General features: G+C 40.4%; 1 protein-coding gene across 1 annotated transcript in view; it reads left to right on the top strand.

Moving 5' to 3' along the window:
- The window catches only part of PRTG (protogenin), a 158,368-nt gene extending 138,140 nt beyond the window's left edge, over positions 1 to 20,228 (top strand). Inside the window, exons 16-20 of the mRNA XM_051822352.2 lie at positions 2,556 to 2,738; positions 4,862 to 4,982; positions 6,524 to 6,689; positions 10,980 to 11,084; positions 11,746 to 20,228. Coding sequence (XP_051678312.2) covers positions 2,556 to 2,738; positions 4,862 to 4,982; positions 6,524 to 6,689; positions 10,980 to 11,084; positions 11,746 to 12,147 — 977 coding nt within the window. The 3' untranslated portion in view covers positions 12,148 to 20,228. The remainder of the gene's footprint in view (positions 1 to 2,555; positions 2,739 to 4,861; positions 4,983 to 6,523; positions 6,690 to 10,979; positions 11,085 to 11,745) is intronic.
- The last annotated feature ends 448 nt before the right edge of the window (positions 20,229 to 20,676 follow it).

Genomic DNA, 20,676 nt, shown 5'->3' with positions numbered 1-20,676 from the left:
AATTTAATCCTTAGAACAATTAAATGAGGAGGAAACTATTGTCCCCATGAGGAAAGTACAGTTCGATAATGTGCTCTGAGTCACGTATTGCTTAATTGATAGTGTGCCAAGTTTTGATCCACATTGCTATGACACTGAGCCCGTTACACTGTCTTGCCTCAAAATTCCTAGTCTGGCTGAAGACTGAGATGTCTATTAAAGGCAGTAGACTGAAATAATCACATTAATTGAGATTGAGACAATCTACTGAGAGGACGTAGGGACACTCACTCTCTTTAGTATTTGGGAAAAGTGCTTTGAATGTGCTTATGGGAGGATCAGAATGCATAAATAGTTTCCTTTCTCTCAATCCCACTTTTTCTGGGGAAAGGGACACTGCAGATCCACTTGGAAAATATTACTACAGCAGAAGACTTTTCGTTTCTGTTATGGATTATTTTTTGTCAAGCATTTTTAAAAATTAAATCTATTCTGATGATAAAACGGAAACTTAATTTGTATGTCTCTTTGTGAAGAAATTAAATGTTCTTCCTTTTAGCTCATTGTAACATATCACAACACATCTTTGTTTTTTAATGCATCTGCTTAAAAACGTAACAGTGGAAAGACTTCCTGGTTCTAAATAGGAGGTCAGTTTGTTTATTTAACAGTTGTGTACTCAAGTAGCTCACACTCTGTCCAAGCCAAGTTGAAACCAGAGAACATGAAAACAAGTCCTGTTCGGGCTGCTGGCATTGCTTTTGGAGGTTTGGCTGCCTCCTAACATGTGACCTGCAGAGGTGGCCTTTGTATCATGCCTCAGCTCTAAGATCACCCCCTATTTCACTTGCATAATGAGCTATGTTCTAGCAAGTCCACTGGAGCAGCTGGCTCTGCCCTGAAGGTGGCTGCAGGAAGCCAGGGGAAGCGCTTCAAAGCTGTTGTAAGGCTGCCCCGAGTCAGGAAGGAGAGGTGAAACCACCACAGGAAAGCACGTCTGCCCACCGATGCGGTGCCGGAACAGCTTCCTGGTTGGATTTCTGTCACACCTGCCTTCTTAACCTCGGGATTAATTCCTAGGGTGGAAGTCTCTCTTGTGAGAAACGCTTCAGTGCAGTAGGAAAACAAGAGAAGAAAGATGACTCAAGCAATATTGGTATCCAAACAGGAGTGAATCCTCCCTGGTGGTCATGCCAGTAGAGAAAATGCCTTCGGAGAGAACATATCATATATGAAATGATCCCCTTTGGAGAGACATGATCTTAGATCACTGGTGGAAATTTTGAGAGTTAATCTGAGTTACAGGTCTTCAGCAGATTTGAGACTGCCGTCAAACTTTGAGTTTTCTTTCCTCGTTACCTTGAAGAAACCTGAGATAATGATAAGTCTGTGAAGGATTTATTCATGCTTTCAAAAATAGGTTGTTTTGTATTACTTCTGATTTAAGAGGGGAAAAATAGCGTCATCTATCCTAGCTACAACCACATGTAATTTAAACATTTCTTATAAGGGGGGCAAGCCTCTCACTTTGGATTTTTAAGTCCCAGTACAGTCCTTGCTTCTGGATTAATTACCTACCATTTTCTGCGTATGTTTGAAATGTTTCATAATGAAATGTTTTAATGTCATTTGAATGAAAAAATGAAACATTTCAAATCTATATATATTTTAAACATACACATAACACACACGTATCTCCAAACACAAATGCATGCTACTTTAAGAATTATTACTAAAACAAAATTACAGAGAGAGATTCTGTGGAGAAGTGTGCATGGTACAGTGTCAAATGAAAACTCTAGCCGGTTTGAGACCTAGCTGCTCCACTTCTGATCCAGCTCCCTGCTATGGCCTGGGAAAGCCAGACCCAATTATTTGGGCTCCTGTACCCATGTGGGAGACCTGGAAGAAGCTCCTGGCTCCTGACTCCGGATCAGCCCGGCTCTGGCTGTCACAGCCATTTGGGGAGTGAACCAGTGGATAGAAAACTCTCTTTCTCTTTCTCTGTCTCTCTGTCTCTGCCTCTGCCTCTGCCTCTGCCTCTCTCTCTCTGTAACTCTGCCTTTCAAATAAATCAATCAATCTTTCACAAAAAAAAAAGGTACATGCAGTAAATGTTTTCACACATGTGCAGACAATACACTGAAGTGTCAGTATAAAATTTTCATTTTTTTAAAAAGGCTTATTTATTTGAAAGGCAAAGTTACACAGAGGCAGAGAGAGGGAAAGAAATAGCTCTTCCATCCACTGGTTGACTCCCCAATGGCTGCCCATACACTTGGGCCATTTCCGCTGCTTTCACAGGCACATTAACAGGGAACTGGATTGGAAGTGGGGCAGCCAAAACTCAAACTGGGTCCATATGGGATGCTGGCACTGTAGGCAGTGGCTTTACATGCTACACCACAGCACCAGCCCCCAAAATTGTCATTTTCTTATGTATATTTTCCAAATGTTGTAGAGTAAAAACATATCACTTTGACAATAAGAAAAATAGCTTTTGAAATAAGTGACCACATTTGCATAATTGAAAGAATAAAAAAAGTTTACTAAATTTGTACTTGACGATTTCATAGGGGCAATAACCATGGCATTGCTGGAAAACCTGGTGGCAGGAAATGTATACATTGTCAAGATATCTGCATCCAACGAGGTGGGAGAAGGACCCTTCTCAAATTCTGTGGAGCTGGCAGTCCTTCCAAAGGAAACTTCTGAATCAAATCAGAGGCCCAAGCGTTTAGATTCTGCTGATGCCAAAGGTCTGTACACGATCACTGTGATTTGTCATCTGAAAAAACAGAACAAAAATGAAGTATTTTTTGGCTCCTACAATTGCCGCATCCCTAAACCTGCATGGGTTCTTTAAATGGTTGCCATTGGGGTTCTGATGTTATGGGGCTGTGTGACTTGTGGGTACTCCTAGAAGGATGTGAAATTGTCAAGAATAAACTGCTCTTCTCATACTCCTGTGTTCCCAGTTAACTTCTCTCCCAGCTGTGCAGCCACCAAGACAGATGAGCTGCACCACCTGTGGAGTAAGTTAGGCGAGTGGGCTTCCTGGTTTGGAAACAGCCAGCCGTGGTGGTTGTGAGACTCAGGCTTAGAAGGGCATGGTTTTTATTAAGAGTTCTCACTACAGCACAGCTGCCTTTCCAGAAAGTTATTTTTTCCCCAGAAAAGCAATTGGAAAGTTATTTTTTTTAAATCATCTTATTTGGGAACCGGCGCTATGGCTCACTTGATTAATCTTCTGCCTGCGGCATCGGCATCCCATATGGGCGCCGGGTTCTAGTCCTGGTTGCTCCTCTTCCAGTCCAGCTCTCTGCTGTGGCCCAAGAAAGCAGTGGAGGATGGCCCAAGTGCTTGGGCCCTGCACCCGCATGGGAGACCAGGAAAAAGCACCTGGCTCCTGGCTTCGGATTCGCGTAGCTCCGGCCATGGCAGCCATTTGAGGGGTGAACCAACAGAAGGAAGACCTTTCTCTCTGTCTCTATCTCACTCTGTCAAATAAAAAAAAAATCATCTTATTTGAAAGGCAGAGCAACAGCGGGATCTTCCATCTGCTGGTTCACTCCCCAAAAGGCCACAAGGGCTGGGGTTGGGCCAGGCTGAAGCCAGGAGCCCAGAACTTGATCTGGATCTCCCATGTGGGTCCGGGGGTCTAAGCACTTAGGTTATCCTGTACTGCTTTCCTAGGCGCATTAGCAAGGAGCTGTATCGGAAGTGGAGCAGCCAGGACTTAAATCTTGAACTGGCACTCATAGGAGATGCATATGTCCCAGTCAGGGTCTAAACACTGCATCACAATGCTCGCCCTGGACAAATTATCCTTAAATTAGCCCCCTCATGGAGGAAACTGCCGCCCACCATGGTTTGGGGCTGGAAGCCTCCTTTTCTTCTTGTGCTGTGGAGAAGTGGGGAAAGCTTTAAGTGGAAGAAAGGCCAGCTACACTCCAGCCAGAGTTAAGGGCTCTGCACACCACAGAAAAGACTCATTCAGTGTGGTGTGTGGGTGGAGAGAGAGAAAGGCAGGGACATCAAACTTGACAACCGGAAGGTAGCAGCTGCCACGTCAGTGGAGGTGGAGAACAAGGCTCTTTGGCTTCCCAAATCCTGTGCTGCTCAGGACAGCTAGGGACCAGCAGCCCGGGTGTCCTGTGCAGAACCCCGGAGTGGAGTAGAACCCCCTAGTGACTCGCATACACGTTAAAGTTTGACAAGCACTGTTCTTATCTGTATAAATGGAAAACTAATCTTCAACCTACAGGTCTGCTTTTCAGGCAATGTGATATGAAAGCTGTTCTTTGGGAACACCTGTGTTTTGTGCTGTTTGGAATTACAAATTATGATTTGATAATGTTTGATATACTATGATGCTGAAGACTCTGACTTTAAAATTGTTTTAAGATTTTTGGGAGGGAAGGCAGAGAAAGAGAGATCATCCATCTGCTTGTTCACTCCCTAGATGCCTGCAACAGCTGGTAGTGGGCCAGGCCAACACTAGGAGTCAGGAAGTCCATCCCAAATGGGTGACAGGGACCCCAGTACTTGAGCCAGTGCCTGATGTGTCCCAGGTGCACAAGCAGAAAGCTGGATTAGAAGTGAGGACCCAGGATATGGGGCGCTGGTGTCCCAAGTGGCGAGTGAACCCATGGCACCACAGCACTCACCCTAACACATGTTTAAGATCTTCAGTGTTGGAAGATAAATCAATCTGTGAAATCCCTGATAAAAAAAACTAATGTGTGTTCTCTGCTTAGATATAGATAATGTCAGAACTTCCTATGAGATAAAGAAAAACTATAATAAAGCAAATATCTGCCTTAAATTTAAATCAAATCATGTATTTTCTGAGTCTGAGTCCATGTGTCTCCCCTTCCAGTTTATTCAGGCTATTACCACCTGGACCAGAAGTCAATGACTGGCATTGCTGTAGGTGTTGGCATAGCCCTGACCTGCATCCTCGTCTGTGTTCTCATCTTGATATACCGAAGTAAAGCCAGGTGTGTTTTCCATTGCTAGGGATGCTAAGGTGGTTAAAAAACATCTACATTACAGTAACCTCAGGACACAATGAAATTGGGTGCCTTGTAGGATGACCAGGGTTTTCCACTTTAAATGTATTGCTACTTGAGTTCTTACAGCTATAGAAATGTCATTTTGAAGGGAGTTCATTTTCTTGCCATTTAAAAAAATTTCTCTGCCAGTAAAATATTCTTGAATGAGGACCTGCTTTCCCCATTTCCTTAGTGGTTTTGGAAACACAAAGCATATGCCTAAATTTTTTTTTCCAGTGACACAACCTGATGCATTTGTTTATTGAGAAGATTCCTTACTGCTTAGAATATTTCATATTTACCTGACAGTACTTGAAACACCTGAGTCACTTAGAACTCCCCAGGGTGTGTGGTTGGGATTCTGCAGACAAGGGTGAAGACAAATAGGTAACTCAGGGTAGGGTTATCAGTAAACTCTGTCAGGCAGTCTCATCCGTGCTTTGACTTTGACCAGATTTTCAACATTAACTTGCATTCAGGGAACTGAACTATTTCTAACCTTTTAAATTTTTTGACTTTTGCTTTCATTAATATTCTTAAAATTTCTTTTTTAAATAAAAAGTCAAAGTCATTATTTTTAGATTGTCCCCATCACTAGGCTTTCTCAAATCACATAGATTTTTCAATATTTACTCTGCAGACATTTGCTGTTTGTGCATAGTAATAAACTTGGAAAACATATTAATGAGAGAAGTTTGAGTTCTAACATTCTTGTGCTTATTTTTTTCTTCCAAAAAGTTTTATTTTTTAAGTCTTCTATTTAGGTTGCTGACAGTTGATTTTTTTAGAAAGCTTTTATTTAATAAATATAAATTTCATAGGTACAGCTTTTCAAATATAGCGGTTCTTCCCCCCATACCTGCCCTCCCACCCCCAAACCGTCCTACCTCCTACTGCCTGTCCCACCCCATTCTTCATTAAGATTCATTTTTAATTATCTTTACATGCAGAAGATCAATTCTATACTAAGTAAAGATTTCAACAGTTTGCATTTTTGTGCATATTGAAGTGACTTAATTGCATTGTCCATATTTCTCACTGTAAAAATTTTTCACTTCATGCACATTGTTTTAATGCTGCCTCAGTCTTACAGAAGTACCATAATAAATTCACCTGTGTTAATTAGCAAGTACATTGTTAGGTCAGTGTAGCAGTCTACAGACCTAAAGGCAAAAACGTAAAGTAAAAAGTTCATAAATTCTGTGCAAAGTTGTAAATAAGTCACAATAAATAATAACACTTTATAACTATTGAGGATTTTATTAAGTGTGGAAAATAACTTTATATGAACAAATATTAAGACACAAAAGTTTGCTCAAATCATAAGTTTGCCTCCATGAGTTGGAGTTAAAATCCAATACTCAGTTACTAACGATGTTTGAGAAATGAGCATCTAAGAACTTTGCGAAGTTGTGATCATAGGCCTTAATGAAGAATGGTCTCTGTGTTCTTTGAAATTAGATTTTCTTTGCTTCTGGCTATTTCAGAAAATCAGCTGCTTCTAAGACGGCACAGAACAGACCCCAGCAGTTGCCTCGTACCAGTGCCTCTTCGGCAAGCAGAAGTGAAGTGGGAAAGAACCTGGAAAGAGCCGTTGAGAATGAAGAGTCCTTAATGCCAATGATGGCGCCCAGCAACTTCATTGATGCAAAGGTACCCTGAGCCAAGGAGTGATCTGCTGCTGAGCCCGCCCTTCCATTTGTCTTCGCTTCACGTGTGAAATTTCCTTATCAGAAAATTCCATGTGCCGTGTGCATACTCCCTCTAATGAAATGGAAAAACAAACAAAAAGCACTCATCCAGAACCTTCTTTTCCTTCCTTATATAAAATATTTGGAGGAAAGAAGATAGAGATAAAAGAATACAGGGTGTAAGAGATACCGAAGGGGCCAGCGTTGTGGCTTAACTGGTAAAGCTGCCACCAGTGATGCTGGTATCCCATATGGGTGGGTTCGTGTCCTGGCTGCTCCACTTCCTATCCAGCTCCCTGCTAGTGGCCTGGGAAAAGCCTAGACTAGCTTTTTTGAGAATGGTCCAAGTGTTTGGGCCCCAGCCACCCTCACGGGAGACCCAGAAGAAGCTCCTGGCTTTGACCGTTGTGGCTACCATATGGGTGTGAACCAGTGGATTGAAGGTCTCTGTGTCTCTCCCTCTCTTTCTTACTCTTTTAAAATAAAGAAATAAATCTTTATTTTAAAAAATACCCAAAAAAAAGGTGAAAAGGTAGCAAAAAATTCAATTTGGTACAATTCAGTGAAGCTAAAATGTCTTAAACAAGGACACCATGGTCATTAGTCTTTATGCATTGTAACTTGGGCTTCCCTGCATGTACTAGGTGGACAGTTCTCCATTAGTCTGTTTTACACTTAGTTTGATTGATTGTTGAACTGCATTTTTCATCATAACATCCAGATATTAATGAGTTTTTAAAATAGCATCTAACTAGAAAACTAAAGATCATTCCTTTTATAGGCCAAGGAATTTGGATATAGAGAAGAAATGTCATTGGAGATGTTACTGCATGATTTTTCCAGTATATGTAATAATAGTACAGTGGTAAGCATTGTGGGTGCCGGCTTAAATTATTTTTAGTCACATTGCAACGTTAGGTATTGTGCATTATTACACTAGCTCCCGTAACCAATGTGCTATAACTCAGCTGTCAGCAAACCACATCCCAGGCCATTCCCTTGAACTAAGAATACTTTTTACATTTATTAAGTGTTGTTTTTAAAAACGGAAGAAAATACCACATTGGCTATATGTAGTCTGCAAAGAGACTAAGACAACTATTTTTTTTTAAGTAAAACTTTTTTTTAAGATTTGTTTATTTATTTGGAAGAGTTAGAGAGAGAGAGAAACAGAGAAATCTTCAAACACTGGTTCACTCCCCAAGATGACCACAACAGCTAGGCCAAACCAGAGCCTGGCACTCCATCCAAGTCTCCCATATTGGTGGCAGGGGCCCAATCACTTGGGTCATCTTCTGTTGTTTTCCCCAGGCCATTAGCAGGGAGCTGGATTGGAAGTGGAGCAGCTGAGAAACCTGTGCCCATATTGGATGCCAGAGTCAAGGCAGTGGCTGGACCCACTACATCACAACACTGGCCCTGGCAATTTTTAAATTAAGGGTACAATTATACTTAGCAGATGAAATCTACTCGTATCTAGCACAGTACTATATATCTATTTGGGGCAAATGATTATAAATTTTTTTTTGTTACTTGTGTCTTCTTTTTGCTTGCAACCTAATTTAGCTTTTACATTTATTTATTTATTTATTTGAAAGAGTTACACAGAGAGAGGAGGAGAGGCAGAGAGAGAGAGAGCGCGCGCGCAAGAGCGAGCTTCCATCTGCTGATTCACTTCTCAGTTGGCCGAAACAACTGGAGCTGGGCTGATCCAAAGCCAGGATCCAGGAGCTTCCTCTGGGTCTCCCACGCAGGTGCAGGGGCCCAAGAATTTGGGCCATCCTCTCCTGCTTTCCCAGGCCATTGCAGAGAGCTGGATCAGAAATGGAGCAGCCATTGCTCAAACCAGCGCTCATATGGGATGCCGGCATTGCAGGCAGTGGCTTTACCCCCTACACCACAGTGCTGGCCCATAGCATTTACTTTTCAATACAAATTGAGCCATTCAGCTTATTTCAAATTAATATAAAAATAGAACCTAAAACTTTAAATAACCATAAAATGTACTGAAATATTCTGTGATTCTTTTATTACTAGTATGGAAGTAGAAATAAGAAAGGATGAGGGAGAAGCCGCGTAGGGGGAGACAAGGGAGAAAAAGGGAAGAATCTACATTGAAAGAAGGCAGACAGGAGTGGAAACCTGAAGTCAGTAGAGAAAAAAGCTGGAGACCTCTCTCTTTCCCCTTGGGTTAGCCTAGGAGTTGACACCCTCCTAGTGCCATGTGTTGAGCATATGTTAGCCCATGACGTTCTTTTCCAACATGTAGAAAGGTTGAGAGAATAGTGAAACAAATACACAAGTAATTGTTAATGCCTTGTTGTAAGTTCCACACCTCTTTGTTACTGAATGAGATGTGTCCACTGCCCAGTGGTTGCAAAAAAACAATCTCTGACATCAGTCTTTTGGGAAAAGAAAGGCTTTGTTACTGTCCAGCAAGAAGTCAGCAGGCTATGGTTCCAATCTGCCTCATGCTCTGGGGTCTGCAGTTTCCTGGACTTGGTGGGAGAAAGCCTATGTGCGGAAACACTGGCAAGGCAAGTTCTCCCTGGAGGGGCTTGGGAGCAATCAGTGTAGTCAGATGGGCTCTTAATTCTGGATTTCTTTGTTCAGCTGACCCCACTGCATTTCACTTCTGCTGTACTGTGTGGTCTCTTTGGTGCTGCAGGCTACACTTTCCGTCTGCACAAGCCCTTGTTGTGTGGCTTGCAATTTTTCACTCCTGTGTTCTGTCTGGGTGTGTGTGGCCCTGCCCTAAACAGCTCTTCTAAGAAAACTAAAGGAACTCAAAAAATATGGGGAACTTTCAGGAAAGGAATGGGGTAATATAAGAAAAGGTGCCTGAGTTTGGAGTATTGGAGAAAACCTAGGGAAGGGGCAGTCCAGTCTTACAATGGGACAGCGCAATATCATATATTTTTGTTTGCTGTACCATTTGAAAATAAACTGTAATTTACGTTATACTTCCAAATACTTCAGCAACATATGAGGGTTTTTTTCAGTAGGTCAATGGAAAATACGTAGTGGTCAAAAGCTATGTATGTATTTCAAAAATATTTACACCAAACTCATCTTTTAATTCCATTTTCCATAAACTTTTTGAAGTACCCGTGTAGGGGGTGGGGTATCTTTTTAACAATATACCCATCACCCATTACATTTTTTTGATAACCTGAATGTATTGTATGTGGCCTGTGTAAAAAAATGAAATAGTGATGTCTGTGATCATTTTTTTCTTTGTTTTTTTTTTTTTTAACTTTTATTTAATGAATATAAATTTCCAAAGTACAGCTTATGGATTACAATGGCTTCCCCCCCCCATAACTACCCTCCCACCTGCAACCCTCCCCTTTCCCTCTCCCTCCCCCCTTCCATTCACATCAAGATTCATTTTCAATTCTCTTTATATACAGAAGATCAGTTTAGCATATATTAAGTAAAGATTTCAACAGTTTGCACCCACATAGAAACATAAAGTGAAAAATACTGTTTGAGTACTAGTTATAGCATTAAATCTCAATGTACAGCACATTAAGGACAGAGATCCTACATGAGGAGTAAGTGCACAGTGACTCCTGTTGTTGACTTAACAAATTGACACTCTTGTTTATGGCATCAGTAATCACCCTAGGCTCTTGTCATGAGTTGCCAAGGCTATGGAAGCCTTTTGAGTTCACCAACTCTGATCATATTTAGACAAGGTCGTAGTCAAAGTGGAAGTTCTCGCCTCCCTTCAGAGAAAGGTACCTCCTTCTTTGATGACCTGTTCTTTTCACTGGGATCTCACTCGCGGAGATCTTTCATTTAGGTTTTTTGTTTTTTGTTGTTGTTGTTGTTGTTTGCCAGAGTGTCTTGGCTTTCCATGCCTGAAATACTCTCATGGGCTTTTCAGCTGGATCCGCATGCCTTAAGGGCTGATTCTGAGGCCAGAGTGCTGTTTAGGACATCTGCCATTCTATGAGTCTGCTGTGTATCTCGCTTCCCATGTTGGATCGTTCTCTCCCTTTTTTATTCTATCAGCTAGTATTTGCAGACACTAGTCTTGTTTTTGTGATCCCTTTGGCTCTTAGTCCTATCATTATGATCAGTTGTGAACAGAAATTGATCACTGGGACTAGTGAGATGGCATTGGTACATGTCACCTTGATGGGATTGAATTTTCTTTGAACCTTTAAAAAATTTAGGTGCCACTTGGGATAAACTGAAATCTCTAATACCAATATATTTATGGTTCCCTCTTTTATTTCCCCAGGGAGGAACTGACCTGATAATCAACAGCTATGGTCCTATAATTAAAAGCAACTCTAAGAAAAAATGGCTTTTTTTCCAAGACTCTAAGAAGAGGAAAGTTGAGCAGGTAATTTACCCAAGTAGGAAAAATCCTTGGCAATCTATGATATATGAACTCATTAGAGAAGAAATATAAATTAATGCTCTCTTTTTTCTGTTCTTTTTCAATATTTGTTTGAAAGGCAGAGTTACAGAGAGGAACCAGGATGAGTGATAACTGATAGGATGGTTGGTGTAGTCATCTGAGCTGGGGGAGGGGTGGCAGTGGGTACAAGGATTGGGACCACTGCGGAGCAGGCAGGTGGTGAGCCTGGCAGTGCAGGTGCCCACATCCCACATCAGACTCCCTGGGTGAGATTCCTGGCTCCCACTCCTGACTCCAGTGCTGCTGATGCAGACCCTGGGAGGCAGTGATAATGACTCAGGAATTACCTAGATTGAGTTCCTGGCCACTGGCTTTGGCCCTGGCCCAGCCCCTGCTGTTATTTAGGTATTTAGGGGTGAACCAGCTGGTGGGAGTTCATTCTCTCTCCCTCTTAAGTAAAAATAATATATTTTAGGTAAAAGACACTCACTCAAGGAGCTTTTGACACTTGCCACTGGTAACTCTAATGTGTTCCTCCCCCTCTGTGGGGATTCACCAGCCAGAGAGTCCATTCCTCAAGATAGCCCTTGTCCATTAACCTGAAGACTTTGTCATTTCATTGCTCTGATCTGTTTTTGCCCAGCCTGCAAGAAGATTCACTCAAGCTGTCTGCTTTTATCAGCCGGGCACTACTGTGCTCCTTGGTGATGAAGACTCTCCCGGCTCCCCAGGCCAGACAGCCAGCTTCCCAAGACCCTTTGGTGCCGCAGTGGATACTGAACATTCAGCAAACAGTGAAGGGAGCCACGAGACTGGCGACTCTGGAAGATTCTCCCATGAGTCCAATGATGAGATACACCTGTCCTCTGTCATAAGCTCCACACCCCCAACGTCCAGTTCTCTCACTGGCAGTGATTCTGGGGAGGACCCCACGACAAGGAAGTGTGAAGACCCTGCAGCGCCAGCCACTGCGGAGCAGACCCCTGCGTCTGTGCTGCGGCCCTCACCCACAATGCGGTGCTTGGAGAAAGGTTTTCCCGTCTAGACAGCCATGCTCAGGTGTCTTGCCTGTAAGTCTGTTCGAAGGACAATGAACAGGGAGCCAAAGCCTTTTGTGAAAGCCTTCATGTCTTAGTGGGTGTTTCAGCCTTTTTTGAATGTGTTTTTTTTTTTTTTTTGAAACTCATGTATTTTGAATGTTTCATTGTCAGCAATGTGAAAGGACAGTCAAAGTATTTGACTGGATTATAAAATATATCACTGGAGCAGAGGGAAGACTTCGAGAGCCCCTTTGCTGACTATCTACCTCAGTTTGCCCGAAGGCAAACTCTGAAGAAAACTGTGTTACCTCATTTGTTGTAGTTTATGTCAGCTGCGTTACCAATGATACTTCCTAGTAGCCTTTTGTTTTCATTGCTGTATGTGTAATATGTGTGATCAAAGGAGTCATTTAGGTAGGTAAGAGTGTTTATCTGAAGCTCTGATTTTCAACAAAAACTGTAACCTCCACAAGGTTTGGGCAGTTTTACCCCCTTCTGTGAGGACTGGTAAACCACCAAAAAGAAAAGTTGGATTATTTATTTTGATGATTGGCCAGAACAGTAAAAAAAAAAAGTATCTCTCTTGAGAACAGAACCATTCACAAGCATCTAGGGAATAATATTGCTTAAAAGGCCTTTATGTTTTGGGCATTAGAATCTGAGTGTTTTATCTGCTGGATCCCAAACCTCAGCCTCCCTCGCGCCGTGCCTTTTTTACCACCTCTTTGCCTGACAGTTGGCCAAAGGCTGTACTGCCAGCTTGCAAAGCATCCTCAGCTTTTCCAATATTAGTTACAAAGCCCCATGCAGAAAGTGGATTTTTATTGTTAAAGAGAATGGGTTAGGGATTTCTTTTTTGTAATCCCAGTTTGGTTTAAAGGATTGAAGAAATTTCATATTAACAATGAAGATAAATGTGACAGTGAACCCGAGGTTATTGTGATAACAGTGCCTTCTAGAATATATTACGAAATGTTTTGCCTTATACCTTTTTGATATTCATGAGGTTGTTTAGGACAGAAGTATAAAAAGTTGCCTTAATAGTTTCTAGAACTTACTCAGTAACTATTTTGATACTTAGTATCTTACCGTAAAAGTTTTTTTTAATGAAGTTTTTGTTTAGGGATAAATATTCAGCATTTTGCCACCCTGCTTGGTACTCTTCATGTAATCTTCCTTCAGTGTCAGTGCTGTGAATGAGGAAACTAACTCTGCAGAGTCAGTCAGTCCTCTTGCTGGGTTGAAGTCAGCAAATAGTTCACTCAGCCACATGGAATAGGCCTTTCTCAGTCATGTGACAGTGACCTAGGTGCCTAGCAGCAGGGGAGAATAAGGAACTAGATGCGTTCTAGAGAGGATCCGCTTATCCTATTAAAAATATGCTTTCAAGTTTTCTGGATATGACTCTTGAGTCTCCCTTTAAAAGTAATCTTCATGGGTTTCCCTTTGAGACCGTTTGCTTGTAGAGGGGGCAGGGTCATATGAAATGAAGGGGCTCAAGAAGCAAAAGAATTGTACTGGATTACAGGCCTGGTGTCACTCCTAGACAGCGAGGGATGCTGTAACAGGAACATTTTTTTTCCCTTTAATCTATAGTTTGTGCCAAACTGAGTGTTTTAGAAGCAGGCCGACATAAAGTGGCAGTAACCTCTTCCAGACTCAATTCAAAGCCCCCCCTAAGTGTGGGCTTCATGGCAAAACAGGCAACACAGCAAAAGCAGAGCTTTAGGTGAGCAGTCTGAGGCGGGGAAGATGCCGCCCCTGCCTTTCTAGCTCCTGTTTATACTACCTCCTTTGAAAGTATTCTAGTGTTATTTTTTTCCTGTACTCAGGGAACATTTTATTACTTTTGAGCTGCCTCATGGAAGCATGGGCAGATTGACAGGGTATGGCGTTGTGCGGTTCCTAAGTAGAAGTATGTGGGGCCGACTTTTATCATTGTCTATAAGTCAGGAGTACAATGAGATCATTTTGTTGTTTAAACTTTCATTAAAAGGCAAACGAGATCTATAACTGAAACATGCATCATAGTTATGGAAGATGTGTTTTGGACTGTGTGAATTTGAATAGTCTTATTAATTGCCTGAAAAGATGATCTGAAGTCCTTGAGAAAATATTTTGTTTGTGTGGCTTCTGATGGATAGGCCCATAGTTATTATAGATCTTTAGGTTATAACTGTTGGCTAATTATTTACCAGTACATTTTTTACCTCTTCATTTTGTTCTTATACACTTTTTCATAATAATCCTGTTACCAAAGACTTTTCAGTAGAAAGTAAAATGATTATAATTCCCCCCAAATTGAATTAACTAGAAACATCTATAGATACGAAGTTTATCCAAGTAGTTACTAACCCAGAATGATAGGATTTATATTGATTGTTGTAGTTAAATAGTCTAGTGATTTTGACTACCTTATTTGTTACCAGAGCATTCGAAATAAGTTATAATACTTCCTTTACCAGAAAATAGTTCCAGAGGATTTTATATTTCAGGTATGATTTTTTTCTTCAACAAGTAGATCTTCAACTCTACAGTATTAAAGTATTTTCAAATTGTTGAAACTACTTGTTGGAGAGAAAAACAAATCTTTTCACCCAAAAATAAATCTTTTGGTTTTGTTGAATAAGGTAATTGTCGTATAACGAAGACTTCTTTTGGCTTGGCCAAAGCAAGCTTCTTTGAAGTCTTAGGTATGAAATTGTAACTAAAATGGGGAGATTCTTGCTCGTCTCTCACAGTGGTATTATTACTCCATGGTGTTTCACTCCAAAGGGGCTGATATGCAAATGGTAACTATTTCCTTTTCCAAAGATTTATTTGTTATAAGTACTGATACGTGCATGTCATTTTTATGCCAAATAATAGAAGACAATGCTCATCAGTATTTTCATACCAAAGACCATTAAAATATATAGGTTAGCCTGTAAGTAAGTAATGGTGAGCAGATCTGAAATAAATTTATTTAGAAACTGATAGGGAAATCTAGCTTTAGGAGCAAAAGATATCAGGGGCTAAGTTTACGTAAGTAAAAACAGGACAGTTACATTGGTATTTATCAGTGTTTTTATTCAAGTACTTTATATCAGCAAATTAAAAAAGAAAAAACCAAAGATATTTAAGGTTACCTCTGCATATAGGCAAGTATAGTTGTACATTAAACTGTTGTTTTTTGTTTTTGTGTTAACGAAACGTGTCTTTTCAGAACCCTGTCTGTGTACAAATAGCATACGTAGGGACTTTCCATCCGATCTGCTGAATCAGCCAGGGGATGTTTTTGCCAAATGATGTGATACTTTCCTAAGCACCTTGAATGTGAGATGTCAACCGAAATATCAGCAGGCTTTTCCATTGCAGAGTATCTTGGTAACCCCTCAGTTAGCTTGGGTAGTTCTCATCCTCCTTAAAGCATCACCTGGTTAATCAGAGGGCTCCGGGGAGACAGTCCTTAATGAGAGGGCTCTGCTTGTCTCTGAGGGTGTAACAGGCAAGCAAGTCATGTCGCTGCCTATTGAACTCTTTCAAATTGTTGAATTGAAACCTAAAGTTGTTAAAGTGGAATGTTTCCATTGCATCAAAGGAGCCTGTTTTTCCAACTTTCGTGGAACCTTGAGTGAAGGAAGACTCTTTTTCTAGTGAAGATATTTTGATTAGCCTAAAAGTAAAGACACAGATCCACCCACGGTATGACTGAAAATTTTCTTTGCTGTTCCAAGGCATTAAGGGCTCAATGAGATGCTGTACTTTTATTTGCCTTTATTTTGAGTGAAAGCCATGCCAACATTGGGAAGAGTGACAGTGGTTTCTATCAGTTCGTCTCGGTTTTGCAAGGACTTACACCAGAAGCTTGTTCAAGGTTGGCAATTCAGGATCATTGTTGAAGTCCATGGGAAGGCACCTTTGGAATTCACTCAGAATAGCTCACAAAAAAAAGATGGAATAGAAAGTATCATTTTTCTTTTAAGTGCAAGAATACCTGGATGTGATTCCATTCAGCAGTAGCTGTGATAATTTGCTTGAATACATTCATGTTTCATTGAATTTAACTTTTGAATTCTGAATGTAAACAGAGAATAGTTCCATCTGTATTGAAAGTGTAATGCTGTTTCCAAGACCAAACATGTGTCTTGCAGACATGCTCCCTGGTCATTTTCCTCGAGTCTGATAGAATTGTTCTGGTTTAATTGTCCAAATAATGTTTGTGGCATAGGAGTGCAGAGTACAGGGTTCTGGAGACCAGCACACACAACCAGTTGTCTCAGTTGTGAATTTTAGTGATGCTTTGAAGAACTTCACTGTAGAATTCTGTGTTAAGCTGGTTTATACTCAGGACGTAAGATCACAGGCTAACGCAATGTGAATGTTCGCAGGCTTCAATCTTCTGTTTCCCCTTTTTTCACCTTTGAAAGTGTTTAACATGACAGTCTTGCATTTTTATCTGAGAGATACTGTATAATTTTCCTATCGCTACTATTAACAAATTGTCACATGTGTAGTAGCTTAAAACCATAAGAATTTATTACCTTAAGTTCTGTGGCTTAAACTACATCCCTGAGATAATACCAAGGTGTTGGTTGGCTGTGTTCCTTCTGGGGGCTGTAGGGGATCCACTTCCTTGTCTTTTCTTGCTTTTACAGACTATTAGCCAGCCCTTCCTTCTTTAAAGCCAGCAGAGTAGCATTGCCTCTGACACCGCTCCTATTAATCATACCTCTTTCTCTGACCCCAGCTGAGAAGGCTTCTCCAGTTTTAAGGACTCATGTGATTAGATTGGCCCCTCCAGATAATCCAAGACAGTGTCTTCCTCTCACATTCCTTGTTTAGTCACATATGCAAACCTCCTTTTGCCATGTGTGGTGCCACAGTCGCAGGTTGCAGGCACTTGGGTGTGGCCTTCTGTGGTAGACATTATTTTGCTACCACAGATACATTATTTCTGTGGGATTCAGACCCCTGTGAAATGTCTGTGCATTAAAGAGATAGGAGATCTGAGGTCATGTGCCTGCCCATTGGGAATCTTCAAAATTCCAGGGCCATGAAAACATTGACTGGTGGTTTATCAAAACCACCCGTTAAACTTCCTCTCTACAATACTTGTAAAGGCAATTCAGCTTCAAACTTTCTGCATATGTGCTTCATAAAATAACACCTCAGTACCCTGGTTGAGCCTCTGTCTTAATGAAGTTTCATCAGAATTTTTGGACAGCGTTTCTCCTTTTCTCTTCAGTGATCACATTGCCGGGGAAGGTTTGGTGGGAGACCACAACACACAGGGACTCAGAGTGGATGACAGGGCCTGACTGTGCTCAGGTACATTCTGTGTTTTCTTTTAAAAACACATGTGCAGTATGCAACCTTCCTGCCTCTAAACCTGGCTTATCTCTTCAGCTTCATCTGCCACTAACTGACTGGTTTTCAGTTTTGATAACTCAAGTTTTCCACTGTGCTCAGCAAGAGCTTCCATTGAACCTCATTGTCTTGTACATCACCTAGGAAATCGTTACCTTTTTTTATTTCAGTTGTCCTTTTCCTAGAAAGCTTTGGCTACCAAAGCTTGTGATTGCTCTGATTTCTGGATCATTTCAAGTGTATCCCTCCTTTAGTTCTGAAGGACAATTTCTGATTCTACCCTGATTTGTGGCAGTTCTTGCACTGCCTCCATAATGAGGCAAAGACCAGCATGATATTCTGAGTACTGATAAAGAGAGCTGGTCATTTGATAGCTTCTCCCGCCTCATCTTTAAGAAGAGACCGGGCCATTTACCAAGTACCTGTAGTGTGCCAAGACATGCTGCATCTCTGGCTACTGCTGCATTCTGTACAGCAAGGATTATCCCCATTGCAGAGGTCAGGAAACAAAGGTCACAGATAGTAAGTGGCTTAGCCAAGGTAAAAACCCACACTGGGCCAAGTCCATAGTAATAATTGGCTTGCCACTATGATACAGTCTCAGCTACAAATTACCCAGGCTCATAGTACCTCCAAAGTAGAATCAGATATAGCCTCTATTTTTTTATATCCACGAAGACCAGATTGTGTCAACATGACCTGTCCACAGAGTAATAAGCAGCCAACAGGGAGAAGTCTGTTTTTCTTGTATCCATTTCTTCACAGCAGGAATTGAGGAAGCACTGAGCTGTAACTTATCCCTGTCATCTCCCAACCGCTCTCCTTCAAAACCGTCCGATTCTCTCAGCTAAGATTGTGTCTGAAGGCGGATGGCTGTGCCTAGAGTTGCATGAAGAATAAGGTAGGCATAGTTCCTGGCTTCCTTGTCTAGTCACATTTTCTCACTGGACTAGGTCTTCAGAATGGGTTTTTATCTTTTGTAGTTATCTGTAGTCCCCAAATCCAAATAGGAATTTATGCCTGAAAATAGCAGGTGTGTGACCAATAATGCTTTCTTGCTAGATCTAAAGGGTCAATAGTTTTTATATGATTGAAAGCTAATTTTTCATACTAATTGAGGGAGCAAAGTTGAGAGAGAGTCATATTAATAGAATACATAGGTTAGGATTTGGGATACTTACATTCTAGTCTTGACCTTTTTGAAAATTGTTTGGAAGGAAAGTTCTTAACATATTTCTGTTCTTCTCTATCCATGAAATGAGGTTGATTTGTTGTGCAGAATGAAGCAGTAGTAGGTTGAAAACTTAAAAGGAAATTCAAGTGTAAATAATTATAATCCAAAAGTAATTTCTGAGGCTGTGGAAACATCCTACAGTTTTTCCTTACAAGTCAGCCTTTCCAGTTATTTTTTGCCTTTGCTAAAATGAAAAATGTTTGCATCTCTGATAAAAGTGCAGGGACACACACACACACATCAAACACACTAGAAGAAAGTGGTTAGTAAAAGATGAAGCCTGGGATTAAATACTCATCTCTAAAGAAGAAACAGGAATTGACTGTTTATTTGAAAGTACTGGACTTAAAATTACCTTACCCTGCCTTGAACATTCATTTTTTTGATACCTTGGATTTCAGAGAGTAAAAGAGGAACTTGTATGTTTAGGATTCTTCTCGAACAGATCTACTTTTTCAAGATTGCAGAAAATAAGTTTTATATAGGGCACCACATACTGATACCTAATTCTGTTTTATTCAAGTGTGCATTTCAGACTTACTGGGAAGAATCCCACAATTGCTATCTTTTCTTAGAGAAAGGAGAGAACTTGCCCTGACTTTGTTACCGCATCCAGCATCCCTCTAAGTATAATACTTGAGATTCTGAGGAGCTTTGCAGACTATTCAAGTTTATGTCTTGTAAGTAGCTCGTGGTATATAGATACAGCCTGTCCTTATAAACTTTATTTTTTAAAGTTTATGTTACAGAAATCTATTTTTCTACAGAACTTTCTTTAAAAATAACTAAATAATTACAATATCTACCTTAAAATATATTCTTCCAGTTACCAAACTCTGGATATCTATTTTGTTTGCTAATGCAAATTATTGAAGATAATTAGCAACTTGAGCCTATCATAGGAAGTTTCAAAGCCTGAATACACACACATTGCCTTAGCCTATAAGTAGAGGACATGTATGAAGAGAATTTGTCTGTTTGTTACTGTTGTTGGAAGAAATTTTATGTCTGTGTGTCTGATTTTGTTTTCTATTTTCTTCAAAGATGTGAATTTAATGAAAGTGTGGGAGCCAGTTAAGTTATTTTATGTAATGGGTGTTCTGGATCCTTTCACTTTGTATACCATTTTCTTGTAAGGGCAGCATTTGTAGACTTGCTAATGGACCATAGAGCTGAGCTATATTAATTTTATACTTGACTCAGGGGATCAGCTCTGTGAACTCCATTGCGTGAGGAAAGCAAATGCTCGCCTTGATTTTGAATGTACCTTTTTAATGTCTTCTTAAAACATATTTTGCCTAATAATATGGGTTTGTTTTTTTTCTCTAGCATCATAGTAAATATTGCCTAATGTTTCCCCCCTCCTAAGGGTAGTTTATATACTACCCTACAGGTCATGCCAAAAATGAATAAAAGTTTAAATGCCAAAATGTTTATGAAACTGCTGTCTAAATACTGATTGATTGCACAGTTTAAATAAAATTTTTTCCTTAGTTAAAAAAATAAGAATCTCTGTTTTCTTTACTCTTTAATTTCTTCTGGGGAATGGAGAAGGAAAACTTTGAGTAGAATAATGGTTTTTTTGTGTCTGCAATGTGATGACAATAGAGTCTTGCTCCAGGCAGCAGGAATGGAACCCGTTTAAGGTCAGAAGTGCTTTTCATTTGGCATATACTGAATAGAAGCAGAAAATGATGTGTTTCCCATTTCCAATAGATGGTTGCTTACCTCAGGAACTAATCAGTAGATAGTGTAAAGGCCTTGGGCTTGTCTACATAGACACTAATTCAGGATAAAATTTTTTATTTAGTATTAAAATCAAAGAGAATCCCAAAAACTGTCCCATTAAAAACATCTAGAATAAAATATGACCCAAGCAAGTTTTTAAACACATAGTTGAATTCTGATTCTTTTTTAAATTTAGGTTTGGGAATGAAAATTGCAACTTAAA

The sequence above is a fragment of the Oryctolagus cuniculus genome, chromosome 12 (assembly GCF_964237555.1).
Source record: "Oryctolagus cuniculus chromosome 12, mOryCun1.1, whole genome shotgun sequence".
Lineage (NCBI taxonomy): Eukaryota > Metazoa > Chordata > Mammalia > Lagomorpha > Leporidae > Oryctolagus > Oryctolagus cuniculus.
Note: the sequence above shows the minus strand (reverse complement) of the source record. Positions and strands in the feature narration are given on the sequence as shown.